At 35.6% G+C, this 22,715-nt stretch overlaps 1 protein-coding gene across 1 annotated transcript in view; it reads right to left on the minus strand.

The window, feature by feature from the left end:
• PTEN (phosphatase and tensin homolog) overlaps positions 1-22,715 on the minus strand; it is an 87,357-nt gene that overhangs the window by 47,337 nt on the left and 17,305 nt on the right. The window contains exon 2 of the mRNA XM_031027357.2: positions 15,706-15,790. Coding sequence (XP_030883217.1) covers positions 15,706-15,790 — 85 coding nt within the window. The remainder of the gene's footprint in view (positions 1-15,705; positions 15,791-22,715) is intronic.

Consider the following 22,715-nt stretch of genomic DNA (forward strand, 5'->3'; position numbering starts at 1 on the left):
TGTAGCTAACTCACTAATTGGCACCATATTTACCTCTGCTGTATTCATGTTAAATTAAAATTTGCTCTTAGAACTCTAATACACCTATAGCTGCCACTGCTACTACTAAAACATGAAATTGGGTTGTTGTTTTTCTTCCTAACACATAAGTCATCTCTGCCTTAATCCCATTAACACAGGCAAGCTCCAAACATTCTAATCCTTAACCATTTTCTCCTAGGCATCTTCAGGTTGTCAAAATCAGTTATACATACAAGTAAAGTACCCTGTTAAAAATGCACTCTTAACATTTGCCTGCACAGTACTGCCTTTTCCTGTATTACCTCAAGTTAAACAGAAAAGCAAAACTAAGAGTTTTATATTAAAGTCTGATCAAAGACAATGATCCCCAGTAGGAAAGAAAATCTACTCTCTCAAAAGAGGAATAAAACTAGAGGGAAAAGAAACAGCAGAGGAAGTGAACTATAACCCACTGAAAAAATTCAGAAAGCTGTTATTATGAATAAAAAATCACCAAGCATTTCTCCAAAAAAGTTGTATCATTTTGCACTTTTACCAACATGGATTAGAGTTCCAGTTCTACCTCCTTGCCAACCCATTATTAGCCCTTTAAGTTTTAGCCATCCCGGTAAAATATGAAACGGTGCCTCATTATCTTTTAATTTTCATTTCCCTGATGATTTATTTTGAATATATTTTAATATGCTTACTTATCATTTAAGTATTTTCTTTTGTAAAGTTGCTGTTCAAATTTTTTGTTCTTTTCTTTATGGGGTTGTCCTCTTATGAATTTGTAAAATTATCTTTATATTGAGTTGAGTTCAAGTACTTTGTCAGATTGCATTGTGAGTATTTCTCCCAAACTTGCTGTTTTTTTTTAAATTTTATTAATGGTGTCTTTCAAACAACAGAAGCTTTTAATGCTGATGAAGTCCAACTTGTGAATTTTTTCTTACCTGGTTAACTTCCTATGTACTGTCTAAGAAATCTTTGACTAAATCAAAGGTCACAAAGATTTTCTTCTCTGTTTATATCTATTAGTTTTATAGTCTTACATTTTACTTTTATGCTTCTACCTACAATATCCATTTGTATGTAATATGAGATTTTTGTGTATTATGAGAAGAAATCGAGGTTCTTTTTATTTTTCATACTGACATTCTGTTGTTCCAAAACCATTTGTTAATATGAGTATCCTGTCCCCAGTGAATTCTCTTGGCATCTTTGTCCAACAACGTATGTCTGAGTTTTCCTGTAATTTCCATTCTGTTCCATTAACCTAAATATATATACATTTTTTTCTTTTAGTAATTATATTGTATGGCCCAGCAATTCTTTTCATGGGTATTTAACCAAAAGATATAAAAATATATGTCCACAAGTCAGGTGAATGGATAAATAAATTCTATCATAACCATACAATGGAATACTACTCAGCAATAAAAAGAAACAAGTTACTGATGCAAGCAGCAACCAGGGTAATTATGCTAAGATTAAGAAACCAGACCAAAAAAAGTACATACTATGTAACTGCATTTATATAAAATATTAACACAGGCAAAACTTAACTACAGTTAAGATTTAGAAACTGCCTAGAACAAGGGTTGGGGGACTGATTGCAGAGGGGCATGAAGAAAACATTTATGGCAATAAAAATGTTTCAAATCTTGACTGTGGTGATGTTTACATGGATGTATATACATGTCAAAACTCACTGAACTGTACACTTAAAGTGAGTACATTTCACTGCATATAAATTATACCTCTATAAAGTTGATTATAACTACCAATATGTAAAATGCAACCCACCTCAAAGCATCTCAAATGTATTTTGCTTAATTCCAGAGATAGCAATACAAGGAGTATGATAATCATCTTCAGGAATGAGAACTTTTTAGAATGAAAAGCAAAATGGCACTAAGAATAGCACTGTCCAATAGAACTTTACCCAATGATGAAAATGTTCTGTATCTATACTGTCTAGCACAGTAGCCACTAACCACCTGTAGCTACTGAGCACTAGTAAAAATGAAAATGAATGAGTAAATTTATCTTAACTAATTTAAATTTAAACATAAATAGCTACATGTGGCTAATGGCTAACTGGATAGCACAAGTCTAAAATATAGAGATCTTTGGAAATATCCAATAGACCACAATACATATGCCTTAGTAAGGTAGCAGAAATGGGTACAATCATGGAATAGAGCATAAAATTGAAACAGGAAAGTTATAGTAATAACTGGGACTTCACAACTGTTAAAATACCTACTGAAAAAGTATTTTCAACCATATGCAGTTTTCTAACAAATTCCTGATATGCCTGATTAATTTTATCAGATTAATAAAATAAAGAAGAAAACTAAAATTCTGGACATACTTCTAACCAAAATGAGGAACAAGTTTGAGTGGAAATGCCAGGAAACAGGGAGAAAGTGTTCATATAATTTTAGAGTTCACGTCAGACAAGGAAGGAAATACTGGCATAGTTAGATATGATACAGATCAGTAAAACGGATTTCAAAAGCTTCATTTAAATAACAGGCTATGAATTCATAACTCAAAATCTAAAAGGAAAGACTGCAGAGAGACTTTAAAAACTAAAATTCTGTATAAACAATCACAAATGATACTAGTTTAAAAAAGGCAAATGGACAGAAATTATCTTAGAAAACCAATCAATACAGGTGCAGAGAATTTACTCACAATGTTCAGATTTAAAAGGTTTACAAGCAGGAAAAAAAAGGGGGGGAATAATCCTAGATGAATATAAAAGAGCATATATAAAGGAACATAAAAACGATAAAGACAAAAAAGAAAAGGCTTGGAGTGAGGAAAATGTTTGGATCAAAAAAGAACATTAAATAAGGTAGAACTCCACAGGTTAGACAGCCGTATGACACTAGAGCCAGAGAACAAGCAGAACTCCTTAAAAAAAAAAAAAAGGTTTAGCAGCCACTAAATTCCCTTTCACTTCCATCGTCTCTGTCCAAGAGAATGTTGCTCCGATTCAGTAACTCAAGAGTGGTGGATGCATGACATTTTTCTGGATTAAATGCGTTTTCAATTTGCTATTAAAGCAAGGTTATTTCTTAAAGAATATTCCTTAACAAATTATCAACAACAAAATCTCTGACATTCCTTGATTATACATATTAGTAAAGCAGACAGCAATCAATAATTTGAAACAGAGATAATCCATCAAGCTCTTTGTAACAGCTTCACCTAAATCTTGCAGTCATAAAATTCAAAAGACCAGCAAGGCGGGGCATTATAAAACTGTCCGAAGAAAGAATACCACTAACTTCCTTATTTTTCAAAGAGTTCATAAAAATCATTAAGGAAAAAAAATTTTTTAAGTAAGTTGAAGATAGGGTCAGTACACATGTACAAACCAAAGGAAAAAAATATGACCGATAAATATCACAAAGTTGCTTAATCTCACAATTGAAGAAATGCAATAAAAACTCAAATTACCAACAAATTGCAAAACATTTAAGTTTGATAATACTCAGTTTGCCAAGACTGTGAAGGGAGAAAGACACTCTCATACATGTTGGTGAGAATACAAAATGTTCCTGTTTTTGAAGGTAAAAGTTTAATCCATGCACCCACTGGTCTCAGGAACTCCACTGCCCCACTGCTAAGAATTTACCTTCAGTAAATACTTGCAAAAGGACACCAAGGTACATGTGTGAAAATGTTTATTAGAGGGCTGTTTTTAATAGTAATAAACAAGAAATAACCTAAATGTGCATCAGAGGTGACTATTTATTATGGAATGATCAAAAAATGGAATAAAAGCCAATAACAATATCAGTTCCATCTCCATGCCAGTATGGAAAATTCCTAAGTATGTTAAATGAAAAAAAAAAAAGCAAGATGCAGAAGACTAGGCAGTATGTTCCCATCTATTTTTCTTAAAAGGGGGATATAAGATGAAAACAATTTCTTAAAGAATACCTGAAAAGTTTTAATGGTTAAGTATCTTTGGGAAGAGAGTCTGAGGACAGGATGTGTAAAGTAAGAGAAATTTGTAGGAGGTATTATTAATTAGTCTTCTTTAGGCTGCTCAGCATCCAAAACCATTCTAATATGGAGAGAATTTCAAGGTGAGAAGCAAATACTCCCTTCCCCATCTTTCTCATCATGTGTGCAAGCCTAAGACCAATTAGGTCCTCCCACTCTGGACACTGAATCCTAGGTGGTGAAGGCAAGGTGCAGAGGAGTCAGATCACTGAAAGAGCACTCCAGAAGAGCTGAAAGCCTATGAGCACAGTCACCAACATCCAGTCATGGCAGCAGTACTTGGGACAGCAAGTGTCCAAGCAGCAATGTCCTAAGCAAAGACTGCCCTTATTGTAACCTCTTGACCATGCCTTGCTTCCCTCAGCTTCTGCAAAATTTCGAAGCCTGGTTCTCTAGCTATGAGCTATCTAACATTTTTCAAATAATTCTTTTCTGCTTAAGTTAATTAGAGCTACTTTCTGTCATGTGCAACCAAGAACCCTGACTCTGTTCTTTTACGTATTTTCCTATAGTTGTTCTATTTTGTTTTTTGGGTTTTTTGTTTTTTGTTTTAGAGTGAGGGTTGGTAAAATACTTTTTGTGCTCCCTTTAATATGTGAACTTTACAATTTCTTATCTAGCACTTTGGGCAACAGTGAGACTGGCAGGAGAATAAACAACCTATTTAAAAGAAAATATCACAGCATTTTTAAAAAGGGGGGAGGGTAAGTTCTCTCAAAGAACTTGAATATTACTTAGGAAAACATTCACCATGGCTGCCCCTCCCACTTCCTTCTCTCTCCTCCCAAGGATTTCATGCCCACAATTGGCTCATTGCCTTATAAATTTGATACAATGGAAAAGCGGAAAAAAGCAAGAAAACAGCACTTTCCAAAGGGAAATGGGAAAATTTAACTGCAGATACTTGGAAAGTAGACTAAAAACCTAGACAAGAACAAAGAGGTAATACCCTCAAAATGTGGAAAATCTAGAATACAAATCTTTCTAAGACAAATTATACCTTACTTCATATAATTTCAGTATATAAAAATCTAAATTCATTAAAGACAGCTGTGAGAATAAACCGTCTTTAGTTTTTAGAAGTCTTTACTTTCCTTAAAGAATTCCTATGAACTAGTCCTAAATCAGCTTGCCAAAGAGCATTTTTAAATTATCTTTGTCAAAAGAATATATAAACATGTATTTCAAAAGATATAAAAAACTTGTAATAAGAAATTAGTTGAGGGAAGATGGCAGAGTAGGAGTCACCAGGAATCCATCTCCCCACCTAAACAAAAATTGTACTGGCATAATCTGACTAGTGTAACTATTTTGGAACCCTGGAGTCTATTCAAAAGCTTGCAACTTTTAGGGGAAGGCTTACACAGTAAATCACAGTTAATTTCAGTCAATTTCAACTCTTAGTATGGTAGTCATTGCCCAGCCCCAGCGCCCCTCACCTCGCAGCAGGCAGCAATGTACATATTCCTAGCACAGCCTACACCAGCTTATGGGACTTTGTCCTCTAAACATCAGAGATCTGGGTTCTGATCATTGACTGCTGCTTCTGATTACAGACCTGCAGACACAGAAGCAGGCCACCATTGCTGAAATCCCCACTGATGGAAAAGGCTTCCAGGGAGAGCCTTTTTTTTTTTTTCCTTCATTTTCCCCCCTTTTTCCTCTTTTGGGAGCCAGGGATTTAAGACATGATATCCGTACTTGATATCCAACTCTTTTGGGTAACTACCCAAAGGGATGCAACTGCTTGATTTTATGGAGTATGTTTAATTTTGTAAGAAACCACCAACTGTCTTCCAGAGTGGCCATACCATTTTGCATGCTGTGGGTTTTTCATGTATTGCCATATTGTATAGTACCAGAGTTTTTGTATGCTACATACTGGATGATTTCACCTATATGACAGTCTAGAAAAGTCAAAAGTATGGAGACAGTAAAAAAAATCACCAGTTGCCCGTGACTGCGGCGGGGGGGGGGGGTGCATGTGGAGAGGGATGAATAGGCAGAGTGCAGACTACTAGAGCAGTGAAACTACTCGGTATGTTACTATAATGGTGGATACATGTCATTAAAATTTGTCCAAGCCCATATGACATACAACACCAAGAGTGAACCCTAATGGAAATTATGGGTTTTGTATAATAATGATATGTCAGTATAGGTTCATCAATTACAACAAATAGACCACTCTGGGAGAGGGCAATGATAATGAAGCAGACAATACATGTGTGAGGGCAGGGGGCATATGGGAAACTTCTGTACCTTTTACTGAATGTAGCTATGAATGGAAAATAGCTCTAAAAACCAAAGTTGATTTAAAAAGAAAAAATCCACACCATAGCTAATATGATATGCGATGGTAAAAGACAAAAATGGTCCTCTAAGGTCAATAACAAAACAGGAAGTCTGTTTTTGCTACTTCTATCCAAAAAGGCATCCATATTGGAAAGGAAGAAATAAAATTATCTCCGTTTGCAGATGACATGTTCTTATATGTATGAAACCTTAAAGATTCTACAGAAAAATTGTTAGAATAAACAAATTAAGCAAAGCAGCAGCATACAAAATTAACATGCAAAAATCAGTTGTATTCCTAAATACTAACAGTGAACAATCCAAAAAGAAAACTTCCATCCATGATAACCCTGAAAAAGAGTATCTACGAAAGAACTTAATCAAGGAGATGACATACAGAGAAAACTACAAAATACTGTTGAGAAAAATTAAAGACCTAGGGGAACCTGGGTGGCTCAGTCGTTAAAGAGTCTGCCTTCAGCTCAGGTCATGATCCCAGGGTCCTGGGATCGAGCCCCGCATCGGGCTCCCTGCTCCGCGGGAAGCCTGCTTTTCCCTTTCCCACCTCCCTGCTTGTGTTCCCTCTCTCGCTGTGTCTCTCTCTGTCAAATAAATAAAATCTTAAAAAAAAAAAAGAAAGAAAGAAAAATTAAAAGACCTAAAAAAAATGGAAAGACATCCCACATTCATGAATTAGAAGATTTGATACTGTTAAGATTTCAAATTTACAGATTAATGCCATTCAAAAATGCCCAAAACTTTTTTTTTTCCAGAAGTAGAAAAGTCCATCCTAAAATTCATGTGGACTCTCAAAGAACCCTCAATGGCCAAAACAATCTTGAAACAGAAGAACAAAGTTGTAAGAATCACAATTCCTGATTTCAAAATTTACCATAAAGTTACAAAGTGTGGTAATGGCATGAAGACAGACATATGCCAATGGACTAGAACAGCCCAGAAATAAACTCTTGTATATATGGTCTAATAATTTTTTGACAAGTGTGCCAAGACCATTCAATGAGGAAAGGATGGTCATTTCAACAAATGGGACTGGGGAAAGTGGATATCCACATGTAAAAGCATTAAATTGGACCCTTACCTTACACCATATACAAAAATTACTCAAAATGGATTAATGATCTAAACAAAAAAGACCAAACACTATAAAACTCTTAAAAGGAAACGTAAGAGAAAAGCTTCATAATACCAGTTTAGCAATGCTTTCTTGGATGTGTCACCAAAGGCAGTCAACAAAAAATAGCTAAATTGGACTGCATCAAACTTTTAACTTTTTGTCCATCAAAGGACATGATCAACAAAGCAAAAAAGCAACCCACAGAATGGGAGAAAATATTTGCAAATCACATATCTGATGAGGGACTAATATCCAGAATATATAAAGAACTCCTAGAACTCAACAACAAAAACACAAACCATTAGACATTTCTCCAAAGAAGATATACAAATGGTCAATAAGCACATGAAAAGATGTTCAACATTAATCACTATGGAAATGCAAATTAAAACCACACTGAGGTATCACCTTACAACTGCCAAAATGTCTAGAATCCAAAAGACCAACAAGTGTTGGTAAGGATGTGGAGAAAAAGGAACCCTTAGGTACTGTTAGTGGGAATGTGAATTGGTGCAGCCACTGTGGAAACAGTATGGAGGTTCCTCAAAAAATTAACAGTAGAACTGCCCTATGATCCAGTAATTTCACTACTAGGTATATCTAGCCAAGGAAAATGAAAACATTAATTCAAAATGATACATGCACCCCTATGTTTACTGCAGCATTATTTACAATATCCAAATTATGGAAGCAGCCCAAGTGTCCACTGACAGATGAATAAAGAGATGACCGAAACACACACAATGGAATATAACTCAGCCATTAAAAAGGAATGAGATCTTGCCATTTGCAACATGGATGGATGTACAGAGTATTAAGCTAAGTGAGAGAAGTCAGAGAAAGACAATACCATATGATTTCACTTACATGTAGAATCTGAAAAAACAAAACAAATTAATACACAAACAAAAAGAAGAAATAGACCCATAAATACAAAGGGAAGCGGGTAGGGCTATGGACAAAATGGGTGACGGTGAGCAGGAGATACAGGTTTTAGTTATGGAATGAAAAAGTCATGGTGGTGAAAGGTACAGCAGGGAATACAGTCATAGTATTCTATGGTGACAGATGGTAGTTACACTTGTAAGCATAACATAATGCATAGAGTTGTCCAATCACTATGTTATAAACCTGAAACTAACATAGCATGTGTGTCAACTATACTTCAGTTAAAAAGAAAAAAGATCATGTGGCAAATATACACAAAATTACAATCTCCAGAGACCGAAAATCACTGGTCATTTTCCTGGTTCCTCTGGAACTTGCGCTATACTATCTAGATTCAAATTTAAAAGAGGAACAGAAGAAGGGAGGGATGGAAGGCCTCCTATTAGGTGGTCAAAAATCTAAGACTGAATCTACTAGATGCTTAAATAGGCCTTCCAAGAAGGGAGACCATAAGGCCTCAAATTTAGACTTTGGAAGTTGTCTCAAGATAATTACAGTTAAAAAAAAAAAAAAAAAGATAATTACAGTTATTGTAACTGTGTACACTAAAAGTACTGATGCGTCCAATGTGCACATTTTAAATACCTCTGTTTCTAAAATCCTCTTTTAACATTTCTTCATTTTTTAAAACACTGGGCCAGGGCACATGAGAGTGGCCAAGTGGCTAACATGGATTTCCTAGAGCTCTGGTTCCCAGCAAATGAAGCAATTATCAGCTATCATACCCCAGAAGTAAAAAGAATGGGAAAATCTTGGAAAGATTCTAGCTAAAATAAGGGTTCTTTATGCTTCATCCTCTTCCTCTTGCTTTTGGGGAAGGGGCTTTGCAGGAGAGGTCAGTTACCAAGGCTCATAGAGAGGGGGAAGTTTCTCGGGTCTCTGCTTCTGTAGCTGACATGTGTGATTTCTCCAAGTTATGGTGATTTAAAATAAAGACGGGGGGAGAAAAACCACAATGAAATACCACTTCACACCCATTAGGATGGCTCTACAAAAAAAAAAAAAAAAAGCCCAGAAAATAACAAGTGTTGACGAGGACATGGAGAAACTGGAACATTTGTACTTGCTGGTGAGAATGAAAAATGATGCAGCTGTTGTGGGAAACAATATGGCAGTTCCTCAAAAAATTAAACACAGAATCACCATTTGACCCAGCCACTCCATTTCTGGGTGTATAACCAAATGAACTGAAAGCAGGGACATGCACAAATACTGGTACACCTATGTTCATACCAGCATTATTTACAACAGTCAAAAGGCAGAAGCAACCCAAGTGTTCATCCACGGATGAATAAGCAGAATGTGGTATATACGAACAATGGAAGAAAACGTGGCCTGCACAGGCCACAACATGAGTGCACCTTGAAGACATTATGCTAAGTGAAGTCACATGTTATGCTAAGTCAGTCACAAAAAGGCAAATATTGCATGACTCCACTTATATAAGGTGCCCAGAATAGTTACATACATAGAGAAAGCAGAACAGTGGTTGCCAAGAGCTCAGAGTAGGGAGAATGGGGAGTTACTATTTAATGGGTACAACGTTTCAGTGTGGTAGGAGGAAAAAAAAGTTTGAGATATGGATGGTGATGACAGTTGCACAATGTGAATGCACCTAATGCCACTGAAGTAACCAGAAATGGTTAAAATGGTAAATTTTAGGGGCACCTGAGTGGCTCAGCTGGTTAAGTGTCTGACTCTTGATTTCAGCTCAAGTCACGATCTCAGGGTTGTTAGATCGAGCCCTGCATTAGGCTCCAGGTTGGGCATGGAGCTTGCTTAAGATTCTCCCTCTGCCCCTCTCCCTGCCCCCTCCACTGTCTCCAATACTGTGGAAACCAATCAAGGAAATCAATCATTTAAGGTAAAATTTATTGTATATATTTTATATGTGTGTATATATATATATATACACACACACATATATATACATAATTTTACCACAATAAAAAATTATTCATCTGCAGCTCTATTCATCCTCAAACCCATATTCCTGCTTCTTCCCCAAAAGTAACCATCCTCAAATACTCGTATTCTTTTTCCTGGTATTTAATTCAGCATTTCTAAAATACATACATAAAACCGCCTCTTGTAGATTTATCAATTACCTACCTATCTGCTGCCACCGTAGCACCCCCACATTTTACTTCTCTTAATCCCAACCTTCAATGGCAATATGACAATTCTGGGTTAAGCCACCCAATAGATGTTAATATTTGCTTCCTATTCTAATTCACCTGTTTTTCTAAGAATCTATTATTTTCCCCAAACATTTCAATATCCACCTATTAGTTCTACTTTTTTTTTTCCCCCTGAAGCCCTCTGTCCTCCTGCTGCAATGAGAACCGGCTGCTTTTCAGCTTGTGGTACAGTTGTCATCCCTAGACTCTGCTTTGGTGCTTCTGAGCTGGATCCTCTGTTTACCAAAGCCCCTTTCTTTTCTTTTATGGTTTATCCTCTTACTTTGTTAGGGCACACGGTCTAGTAATTTCCTAAGAAATGTTGAATGGATACATATTTTTTGTTGTCCTTGAAGGTCTTTCTTTCCTCTTCTTGCACTTGACTGATGGTTTGGCTGGATACAGAACTCTAGGCTGAACATAGAACTTGTAAAGCGCTGTTCCTCCATCTTCCATCTTTAATTCTTAGATGCTGAGAAGTTAGATGTCATTTATATTCCTAATCCCTCCTAAGTGATCCCGAAAGCTTTTGAGACATTCTCATTATTTCTGGTGTTCTTAAAGAAATTTTGTAATAACTGCCTGGTATTGGTCTGTTCCTTGTGCTTGGCACTATATAGCTCTCTTCAATCTGGAAACTCAGATCCTAAATAAATTTTCTGAACTATGCCTATATAGGGTATATACCTCTGGTGTGTATATGTATGTGGTAAAACATTTTGTCCTCTGATAGATACGGCTACTAAGAAAATCAGCTTTGGAATCTGACAGACTGGACTCGACCCTCAGCTCACTACTTACCAGCTGCGGCACTTGGGGAAGTTACCTCTTTTAAACCATATATGAAATGGGGACAGGTTAACTCTAGAGATTTTTAATAAAATGATACATGTAAACTGCTTATACAGCAGCAACCCATGTATGTAAATAAATGTCCAAATGTTACCTATTATTAAAATATCAAAAACTAGATTGGTGCAGATACTATAAACACTGTCAAATCCATCAGGGCTCTGCTATTTAAGGAAGTAAGACTAACAAAAGAAGTGGGAGGCAGCCAACGGGTATAGGGTTTTCTTTTGGGGTGATAAAAATGTTTTGGGACTTGAGAGAGGTGGTGGTTACAAAATATTGGGAAGGTACTAAATGTCACTGAATTGTTCACTTTAAAATGACTAATCTTATGTTACATAATTTTTGCCTCAATAAAGAAAAAATGGAAGCAGGAAAAAGAAAGGCAGTATGAAGGAAGAAGTCAAAAGTTGTTGAAAAGGGAGAATGGAATTGATACTCTTTCCTCTAAATTACTGTGAAACTTTCCTCTACATACTCTCTTTTTAATTCTTTGAACTGAATAGCCAATAAGGATAATGTTGGGAAGACAAACACTTCTTTTTTTATCGAATATCAACATATAAATAAAGTTGATTAAGAGATCGACATATAACTAAGAGATGATTATTTGAAATTTCTTTGGGAAGAAAATGTATAAAACAGGAAAGCTGGAGGATGTGTATACATATACATATGAAAAAAAAGCTGATAGTAGAGAAGACAATGGATTAAGTCTTTTTTTTTTTTAAATCACTATATATCAGAACACTTAGCTCTAAGCATTTCCTTACAACAAATACGGGAATCTACCCGCATCTAAAATCTTTTCAATAAAAGGGGAAGTAAATTACTTCCTACTGATTTCAGACTAGGGGGAAATATTGTTATATGCATCTTTTTTCATTTTCAACATTTCCCAAAAGAAACACTGTTTAGAGAGATGTTATTTAATACAGTACAAAAGAAAAGAGAGAAGGGGGAAGGAAGGCAGGGGAAGAGAAAGAAAAAAAGGAAAAGAAAGCAGCATATTCGAATTTCACTCTTGGGAGATTTACAAGGCATAGTAGTGTATTAAAGGTCCTGCAGTAAGAAAGCCAGCTCACCTCTCTTAAACCTACATTTGTCTGATTTATTAAGTACAAAACAGTCCTTAAGCTATGTCTGTTAAACACATAATACATCATTTTGTTAAAGACTGCTTAGATTTATACCAGATAACATATAAATTAGGGTAACTTCAATATTATCCCGAGGGATAAGATTACCACACATATCCAAGAATAATCAATTATCTGAATAAAACATTGTTTCAAATTACCAGCTGGTCAGAACAAGAGTTTAGTGGCAGTAAAGGAGGGGGAGAGAAGGTGGGAATAAGCGGAAAAGAAGAAAAAACAATCTGGTAAGAGTTAGCTCTTCAACTTCCCTTGTTGAGACGTCCTTGTCCTGCCCTGTCAATTCTGATTATTAAACCAAACATCTGCAGTTAAGGTAGTAAAAAATTCCAGCTTGGTTCACTTCTCCCCCACTTTTTATTTTACATTAATTCCTAATCCTAGGAGGAAACCTCAAAAGGAGAAGTTAAATATTTGTCACTTGAGTACCTCCAGTATAAAATTTCACGTTGCCATAACAACCCATATCCCAAAACAGTTAAATACTACATAATTTAAGCAATAAAGGCATTTGCAATTCCAGTTTCTTTTACTCAGAGGAAAGATGTACAACACCAACAAAATCTGAACCTGGCACAGGATTTCTTGTTTGGGGGAAAATCATAGAAAAAAACATGGATTTAGAGAAGAAAAGATAATTTTAAATATTCTTTAGATATCCCAATAGGGCAAAGGAAAATCCAAATGGAAATATATTTAAGAGAAAACTTGTAAGAAAATAAAGACACACTTTTAGGAATCACTACTGATAATTACGACTGTCTCCAATATTGTGGGAACCAATCATGGAAATCAATCATTTAGGTACTAGAGACAGCCAATCCCTTGGAGATGTTAATCCTCACAGGCAAATTACTTGGAAGTTATTTCACTTCATGGGGAAAAAGCTACAGCTACCTTCCCGGTCACTGTTCGTCCTTTTTCTCATAAAAGCAGCGGAGTGGAATTAGCAACTGCAGCAAACAAAAGCCTCCCTAAGCCCTATATCCTCCCAGTCAAAAAACGGGGGAGGGCAAGACAAACCAGGCACCACACAGCTATTCTTCATTATTTACATGCTGCTACCATTGCCATTACCAGAGGGGTGACAAGTGCGAAAGCAACTATTGGCTAAATAACCAACCATACACATAAATCTCTTTTAAGGAATAACAGATTTGAAAAAGACAAAAGCTAGATAAAATAAACTAGATACATTAAAGCAGATAAAATAAACTTCAACCTTGGTTACTGATTACAAATTAAATGTGTGAATCTTAATTCAGTGGCATAAAGGTAGGAGTTACAAAGTCAGAAGATGAAAGATCAAAACACTCGCAGCACAGTGTTTTCTTGGTGAAATTATTACAATCTAAGGTCTGAAAATGAAATGTGTAGACCCAGAAACCAAACTTTATCAGTAACTTAGGATGATTAGTCAGCTTCAGTGACTTATTCACAGTCGAACGAGAGCAAAGAGAAGAAGCAATGCAAAACTAGCACCCCAGGTAAATTTACCACAAGGAGGCCCTTACAGTGACCAGAAACCTGTCCTCTACCCAGAGTATTCATACTCTTTTTCCACATGAGTACTAATCTGATTTGGTTGAATTAGTACTTGGTTGAATACAGAATTATACAGTAGTAATATAAAACAGATCAACCTGAAAATATTTCATCTAGGTCACAAGGAGGCTTAATAAACACTCCTGCACTACAGGAGAGAAGACATGTCTGGTGACTGCACTGCTCATTTTCCAGATTCTCCATCTCTCTCGATGCAAAATTTACACCCGTCATTCTGTTTTCCATCACCCACTGCATTTTCTGTAGATGTGTATTATCACTGACTAAGTCGTATCAAGCTGTTGCTCTTGTGGATCTGTGATGTTACGCATCCTTCCAACTGTGTCCTGCCCAACCATGAGAAGACACATTTATTTCCCTATTTTCAAGTTCTTAAATAGTACTTCTGACAGCTCCATGTACCTATAATTGTAATAGAAACTATAAAGAAGTAGTTTGGTTTTTCTGTACTTTTTGTACATACTGATACTGATTTAATAATTCTGAACAGAATATAAACACTACAACAGTCCAACAGGACACAAGTCAATACTGCAAAATGTAAATATATACATCGATTCAAGACAAATGGCTAAAAATTAACCACTTAGAAAAACAACTTATGGCTAAGCTCATATAAGGACACAGATAGGCTCATATACTTAGACAACTATTATAAAAGGATTCTACATCTGCATACTGCTTTACAAAGTGCTCTCCCACTCATGATAACATTAATTCTCATCAAATATTTAAATTCAAAGTCTCCAAGAAAGAGATTTCTGTAAGAGGATAAAGGAAATAATCCAAAATTTTAAACTTTAAAAGCCATTAAATTTTCTACTGACATTTACAGTTAATTTTTCATACATATATATTTTTGCTTTGAAATGAGAAAATATATTAAGACTATACAAGAGACACAAATTCCTTCTCTCATAAAATATATCATGCACTCTTAGGTTATACATGTATTAAAATTATTTAAATCAGCCTTGAGAAATACAGTTTTGAGCTGAATAATAATTACACTTAGAAAATTATGCAAGTTTATAAAAGAGACAAAGTCAGGCTTTGGTTTGCCCAGAGATTCCTGTCCAGATCCTCTGGTACCAAATACCTCCTCAAATGCTTAGTATACTTATGCCCCATTATAAACTGTTCTATGTAAAAAATAGATGGTTATCAGTTATCTCTACCTTAGGATGAATAAGTTTAAGTGAATGAATCCACTTGAGGATCTAAACCTAATCCCCAATTGTGAAATAAAAGACAAAAACCATAGTGTAACGGAATCCAGGAATTAACCTGGTAAGAAGCATTAAAAGGAGTCCATGATATCCTGTCACATACACCTGATCATGTCAAAGGTTAGTTCTTATCAAATGAGTTGTATCCCACTGAGGTCCATTAAACAAACAAAAAGCAGTTATAGAGCACCAACATAATAAAAACAGAGTTTACATGACAAAGCACATCATTTTCTAAGATTTAGAAGTCTTCTCTAAATGAAAATACAGCATGAATACATCAATATTTGAAACAGAAAATTAAGAGTTCTTACCTTACTACATCATCAATATTGTTCCTGTATACGCCTTCAAGTCTTTCTGCAGGAAACCCCATAGCAATAATGTTGGGATAAATATCTGAGTACTTAAGTTAAGGAAATATCTGAAATATACAACAATGCAAACTACATGTACATGTTGTAAAACATCAGCTGATTATAAAAATCACTATACCTACGCTAGCAAAAGGTTGTCAAATGTATGTTTTATAAACTATCATGTGTAATTAAGAAACACAGGTAAATACATTAATTCCAAAAAAAAAGTCCTCAAAATAATTATATGGCTAAAAGGGCCCTTAAGGAAAAAAGTAACTTCCACGTTTACAGTATTTAGGCATGTATACATGAAAGACAAAAACCACAGACTTTATAAATCAGAACTGAAGTTACCTTGGGACAAAAACCAAGTATCAAAATAAAAACAAAAACAGCTACACAACTTCTCATTTCTCATGGTTACAAAAGGCACCACAGCACAGAGAAAAGTAGATACAATCAACAATTAGGAAGCCAGATTTAAGACCTGGCTATGCCTCCATCCAGTTGTATAATTTGGACACGTGACTTAACCTTTTCAGGCTTCAATTTCCTATTCCACACAATCAGGTTGAGACAACCACAGTGATCGCTTCCAAGTCCTTGGTATTTGTGACTTGGTAATACCGAACTTAGAAACTTATTCTCATTTACCATCAAGGTGGTCAACATTTAGCATGCCATTCTTTTCACTTATGTTGCACACTATAGTTGGCATAAAAACAAACTTCTGTGCTCCAGAAGAATCTGTATCAAACTAACAAAAAAAAAAAAAAAAAAGAAAGAAAACCACAAAAAAACCACCAACCAATCTACATTTCTATGCATTTGTTGACCATGGCAGCGCTCATTTCTTCTTGAGCGCCATTATTCCTTTCTCTAATCTCATGATTTTTCTGACATGGACCTTCCAAAAACAGCCAAGCTAATCTGCCTCAAGCCTCCCTTCAACACCATCCCTGAAGTTCTCTGCCTGCCTACTCCTGGACACCATTCGTTCTTCAAGGACAATCCAAAATTCACCAAATCCAGTGCCTTTTTCTAGATCTTTTTTCTTCACTTTCTGCTGCTTTCACATTATTGAGTTGATTTCAGTATTATTTTCAATCCAAAAATAATTATCAAGTTACTAAAAGCTTTTATTTTAGAATTATTTTTTTAAATGGTTTTATCCATAGTTTTACCACACAATGATTGGACAGACCTAAACATATTTTAAGAAAAAAAAAAAAAAAAACCCACAGGGGTGCCTGGGTGGCTCAGTCTTAACAAATTGCCTTGGCCTTTGGTTCAAGTCATGATCCCAGGGTCCTGAGATTGAGCCCCGCGTCAGGCTCCCTGCTCAGTGGGGAGTCTGCTTCTCCCTCTCCCTCTGTCCTGCTCATGCTCTTTCTCTCTCTCAGTCTCGATCTCTCTCTCTCAAATAAATAAAATTTAAAAAATAAAAATAAAAACATCTAATAAAAAAAATAGACCACACACAACAGCATATACAGTATGCTGCTACTTTTTGTATAAAAAAAATATTTTTTTTGGATAAAATAACATTTACCCATATATTTGCTTGAATTTGAACTTCTCAACACACACGTGCAGTCGCACACACAATGATAACTGAGAAACTAATAAACATGTTTGCTAAATAGAGAAGGGGTGGCGAAGGGGAGAAACATACACTAAAAACAGCAACAAATAAACCCAATTAATTATCAAATTGATAACCAGGAAATAGGGTTTATTTCCCTGGGGTTATTTGGACACTGCAGTTTACTGTACTTCTTGGTAGGAAGCACTCTAAGAACAAAAAGAACTACAAAGAGGGGCGCCTGGATGGCTCAGTTGGTTACGCATCTACCTTCAGCTCAGGTCATGATCTCAGGGACCTGGGATCTAGCCCTGTACTGGGCTCCCCACTGCTCAGCAGGGAAGTCTGCTTCTTCCCCCCCACCCCCAACTTGTGCTCTCTCTCATGCTCACTCACTCTTTCAAATAAATAAAATCTTTAAAAAAAAAAGTACTACAAAGAAATTTTAAACTTCTTCTGAGAGTTCATTTTTACTAATATCAGTACTGATATCCTCAAGCTTTTTTCTTTATATTGTAGAAAAAAAACAATAAAACTTTACCAATGATTTTAAGATTCATGATTACAGGTATAAAATCAAGAAATCAAGTAAAAACATTAATTAAAAATATTAATATGAACTCATGTTTACAAAAATCTATGTTCTCTAGGTCTTTTCACTGAAATGGCCTAAAAGCATATCAATCTTAGCAGCAAACAATCCTGGGATGGACCCAGATTTCATCTCTAATATGTAATACATTAAAAGGTACTTAACTCCTTAGAACAACAGTTGGTGCCAGGTCTGGGGCAGGAAGGTACAAGATTGAGTCTGGGATATCTTTTTGCGCCAGAAGACAAGGAAGGTATTCAGAGATTAATGGTCTTTATCAGACAGATACAGGAGCTAAAATGAAGGACATCCCAGGGCCTAAAGTTGTTAACAATCTGAGTATCAAAGAAAAAATGTAAATGGTAGTAAATTAAAACACCCTAAATAAAATTAAAACTCTTGAGTCTATATAAAGACACTAAAAAAAAAACAAAAACAAAATATTTTTCATTTATCACCTTTTGAAGTGGCTATTGTTCTTTCTTTACTTTGAAAGTAGGTTAAGGGGGAAATTAAGTATTTACGCTACTTTTCTGAAGGTTCTGTATTTCAGGGCAACCAAATAGCCCCATTTCATACAGTAAAAGATCTACTTTACAGAAAAACACCAGTTAATAAACACAAAAGAACAGAACTTTAAAAATCATATTTTGCAAACCCTAATACATTTATTGATTTATGCAAGGATCAACAATTGGTTCTAAACCAACAGATGAGTGGATGATGAAGAACTGAACTTTCTTAGAGAGCCAAAGTAACACCACACAAAATACTTTCTGATGTAAGGAAACCAATATAATTGAACAGCAGGCAGAAAAGAGCGCCACCACTCAATTTCACTGGTCAATCTAAGCATCACCAAGGAAGTTAAGTAGAGATCCTATAACTTCCGATGTGATACAATATGAAGGACATAGCATCATCTATGATAGCCAAGGTATCTTCAACCTGAGAATCCACCAGCTATTTAGATAGAAGTTTTAATTTACAGTAAATACAAGAGATAGAAAAACAAGCTAAATGACATGAGAATAAACTGGACAAATTCAAAAGGTCTGAAGCACTTGACCCAGTCTCTGCTCAAATGTCTTTTTAAAAGGCAAGGAGAGGAGGGATGGCTAGCTATCCTTGATTTAAGAAGACTTAAGGGTTCTAAGAGCCAAGTTCATAGGTACAATGCTATCATACAGGATATTGTTCTAAACAAACCAGCCATAAGGAACATTTTTGAGCCAACCAGAGAAATTTGAATATGATCTGGGCATTATATGAGATGAAAATTTACTGAAATGGAAAAGCAGACATTATTGACTAAAAAAAAAAGGTTTCAAGAGAGAATACACAGCATTATGCCATACTGACGTAAGAATGCATATATACCCATTTGCATATATGTAGACAAAAAGATTACAAACTAAGGTACTAGAAGTAATCATCTCTAAGTGGTGGGAATATATATTTTTCTCATTTTTGTTTTATATTTTCTGTTGTTGATACAATGCACCTGCACTATTTCTATAATAGATTTTTAAAAGTTGTTTGTTTTATAGTTATCTCCAAGTCTATTTACTAAGTGTCATGACAAAATATTGTCTTGTCCTGCATAACTTAAATTCAGCTCTGTATGTAGTTTAAAAAAATGCTGAATTTCTGTCAAAATGTATATATATATATATATATATATACATATATATAATGAAAAAAGACTTAAGCAGCATTTACATGGCAATTTTTGTCACTTTAAGAATATAAAAATTCACCCCCAACCTCAAAGGGTTCTTTTACTACAGTGGCTCCAAAACCATCAGGATTATCATTTTTAACATTACAAATAATCGCTGTCATCTATTATTCTCACATAAGTAGTTCCACCTAAAAACATAGCTCAATTCAAAGAGCTATGTTCAATTATCAAAATGTTTTAGGTATTATGTCCACTCATGAGAAAAAAAAAAGAGAGACTGGAGGCTCAAATCAAGCCTGTAGCAATATTAATTCTTGAAGGTGAATAAACTTTACTTTGTGACGCCGTCTTGGGAACACACTCAGAAAACAAATGAGGCAGCCGTGGGACCCAAAGCAGTGGCAGATGCCACCAATCCAGAATTCCTACCTAAAAATTATAAATAGATGCCAGTCAAAAATATAAATTGAATTTTTCTGAGCAATGCAACAGAAAAATATTTTTTATTCAAAGAAATAATAATTACTGCTACTAACAAACTTTCCAGCTGGATCCTTAATTTCAGTGAAGGTAATAGTAAGATTTTTAGTCTTACAGAAAAGCACAGTAGTACAAAGTCCCCTGAAATGCAGTCATTTTAACCAGGACTAAAGGCAAATGTATCCTTGCACTATGAATACTAACTAATAAAGTAAATACGGTTGCACAGGACTTGGTTAACTTACTTAAACAAAACCATTTGTCCCTATACATAAATGGGGAGGTTATATACTCATTAAAGTAAACTCAGTTGGGGGCGCCTGGGTGGCTCAGATGGTTAAGCGTCTGCCTTCGGCTCAGGTCATGATCCCAGGGTCCTGGGATCGAGCCCCGCATCGGGCTCCCGGCTCAGCGGGGAGCCTGCTTCTCCCTCTGACCCTCTCCCCTCTCATGCTGTTTCTCTCTCGCTTGCTCTCTAAAAAATAAAAAATAAATAAAATCTTTAAAAAAAAAAAAAAAGTAAACTCAGTTGGCCCCCTCTTTCATTCACTTAATTATTCAAACACATAGTGAACATTCTGTGCAAGGGGCACTGAGAGCAGAGGCTAAGTAAGCAGACTACCGCACTGCAAGAGTCCCCACTCTATCAGGGAAGACAGACACACGGACGTGCAACGGTGCCACAGGCTCTACTGAATATAAGACCAGGATATTTTAAGAGATACACAGAGAGGGATTAATTCTGCAGGGGCACAGATAAAGCTTCACAAAGTAGGTGATATGTTAGATAATCCTTAAGAAGTAAAGTCAGACATCAGTAGACAGAAGAACAGACAAGAGCAATTAGAACACTCCAAGCAGAGGACAGAACAGGGATATGCAAATACATACAACATCGGGAAAAAGCAAGCAATCCAGTGCAGTTCACAGACACTGAGCTGTATGGAGCAAGCAGGACAGAAGCCTGGATTTAGTTTTAAGGATGCTGTGGCAGGGAGTTCAATTTCACCAGACACAGAAGGAGACAAAGGCCAGAATCAGCGTGGTGGTCTCTGTTTACAGAGCAACAATCCAATCCTTCTTTTACATAGAATCTGGGCATTCAGTCTCTTGAAGATTTCACTTTCCAAGATTCTCACCTTCCTTATTCATAGTTTGAGATTTTACCCAAGACTTTAGCATCCATCATAAGTTAGAAAGATGCAGAGAACATGTGCCACAGTACGGGAAATACATTCCCATTTAATCCTAATGACCCTACAGAGTAACAGTCCCATTTCATGAATGACAAAATTGAGGGTCAAAAAGACTGAGTAATTTGCACTAAGTTCCACAGCCAGTAAGTACTGAGTTATGATTCAAACCAGTTAGGTACATAACCCAAAGCCAGGCTTCTAATACCATGCTGCCTCATAAAAGATTAAGATTTCTTATATTTCCAAATCAATAATAAAAATACAAAATTTTCAAAGGAAGCAAGTTCAAATGAAAGTGAATCTATTAATCAAATGTTAAAACTGAAAATCTTCTAAAAGACAATACAAAAATCACTGGCATTTCCAAAACTGATGTCAGCAATTAATGAGTACTAAATTGTAAGACAAATATTTCTTACGCCAAGCATTACACCAATACATGTCTAATATGACTTTTTTGCTTCCCAATGTTAAAATTTCTGACATACTTTTTTAGACAATTTAAACCAAATAAAAATAACTGAGAAAACTATATATATGATTTCTAATACAGAACAGCCTTAAACCTGCACTTACCGGATATACTTTTGAATAACAAGTAGAGGGTTTAATATGAAATCTTATCTAACGACTTATAAATGCTGCACATAAAGAATTATACTAACTAGGTCACTGAAGGAAGCCAAATATTTTTGCCATCTAGTGATCTACAAAAAGAACATACGCTCCAGAGCCAAGCTGCCTGGACTTGAACTCTATCTTCACTTACTCAGTAATCTTTTGCAAGTTACCTATCTTCAGTTCCCTGTGTAAAATGGGACTAGTAAAAGTACTTATCACACAGGGTTGTGATAAGGATTAAATGCATTAATATATGGAAAACGACTAGAACAGAGTGACAGTTGTCTATCAGATGAACAAATGGGACAGACCTAGACCATAAGGGCTCACTGTAACTATCTGGGTTTTTTTTTCCAGTGACACTGACAATTGAATAACCTAATCCTTCTAAAGAGCATCAAAGCCTAACAGAAACCTTAACTGTTTGAAATCTTGACTATATCAATTTGCCTTTTAAGTATTTAACTTAAGAACAAATGTAAAATATTCCCAAATTTCCCAAAGGGAGGAAAACAAAAGCCTTCTTTCCCCATGTTATCAGTGACTACATGCAGTAAGTAGAGAGGGAGAAGAAATGCACCCGTGTGTGCATCGCACCTTCTGTCAGGCCTAAGCTGGATAGCCACCACTGCTACCAGAGATCTGCAGGTGCGACACATGACCTTCAGTAGACATACATACATGACTTTTGCCCCACCTTGGAGCCAACATGTTCAACTTGTTTTGTTTAATTAAGGTATAATTTACATACAATAAAATATAAGGTCTTAAGTGATTTGTTGATGAGTTCTGATAATCATATATATT

The sequence above is a fragment of the Leptonychotes weddellii genome, chromosome 6, assembly GCF_054177405.1.
Source record: "Leptonychotes weddellii isolate Sample4059 chromosome 6, ASM5417740v2, whole genome shotgun sequence".
Lineage (NCBI taxonomy): Eukaryota > Metazoa > Chordata > Mammalia > Carnivora > Phocidae > Leptonychotes > Leptonychotes weddellii.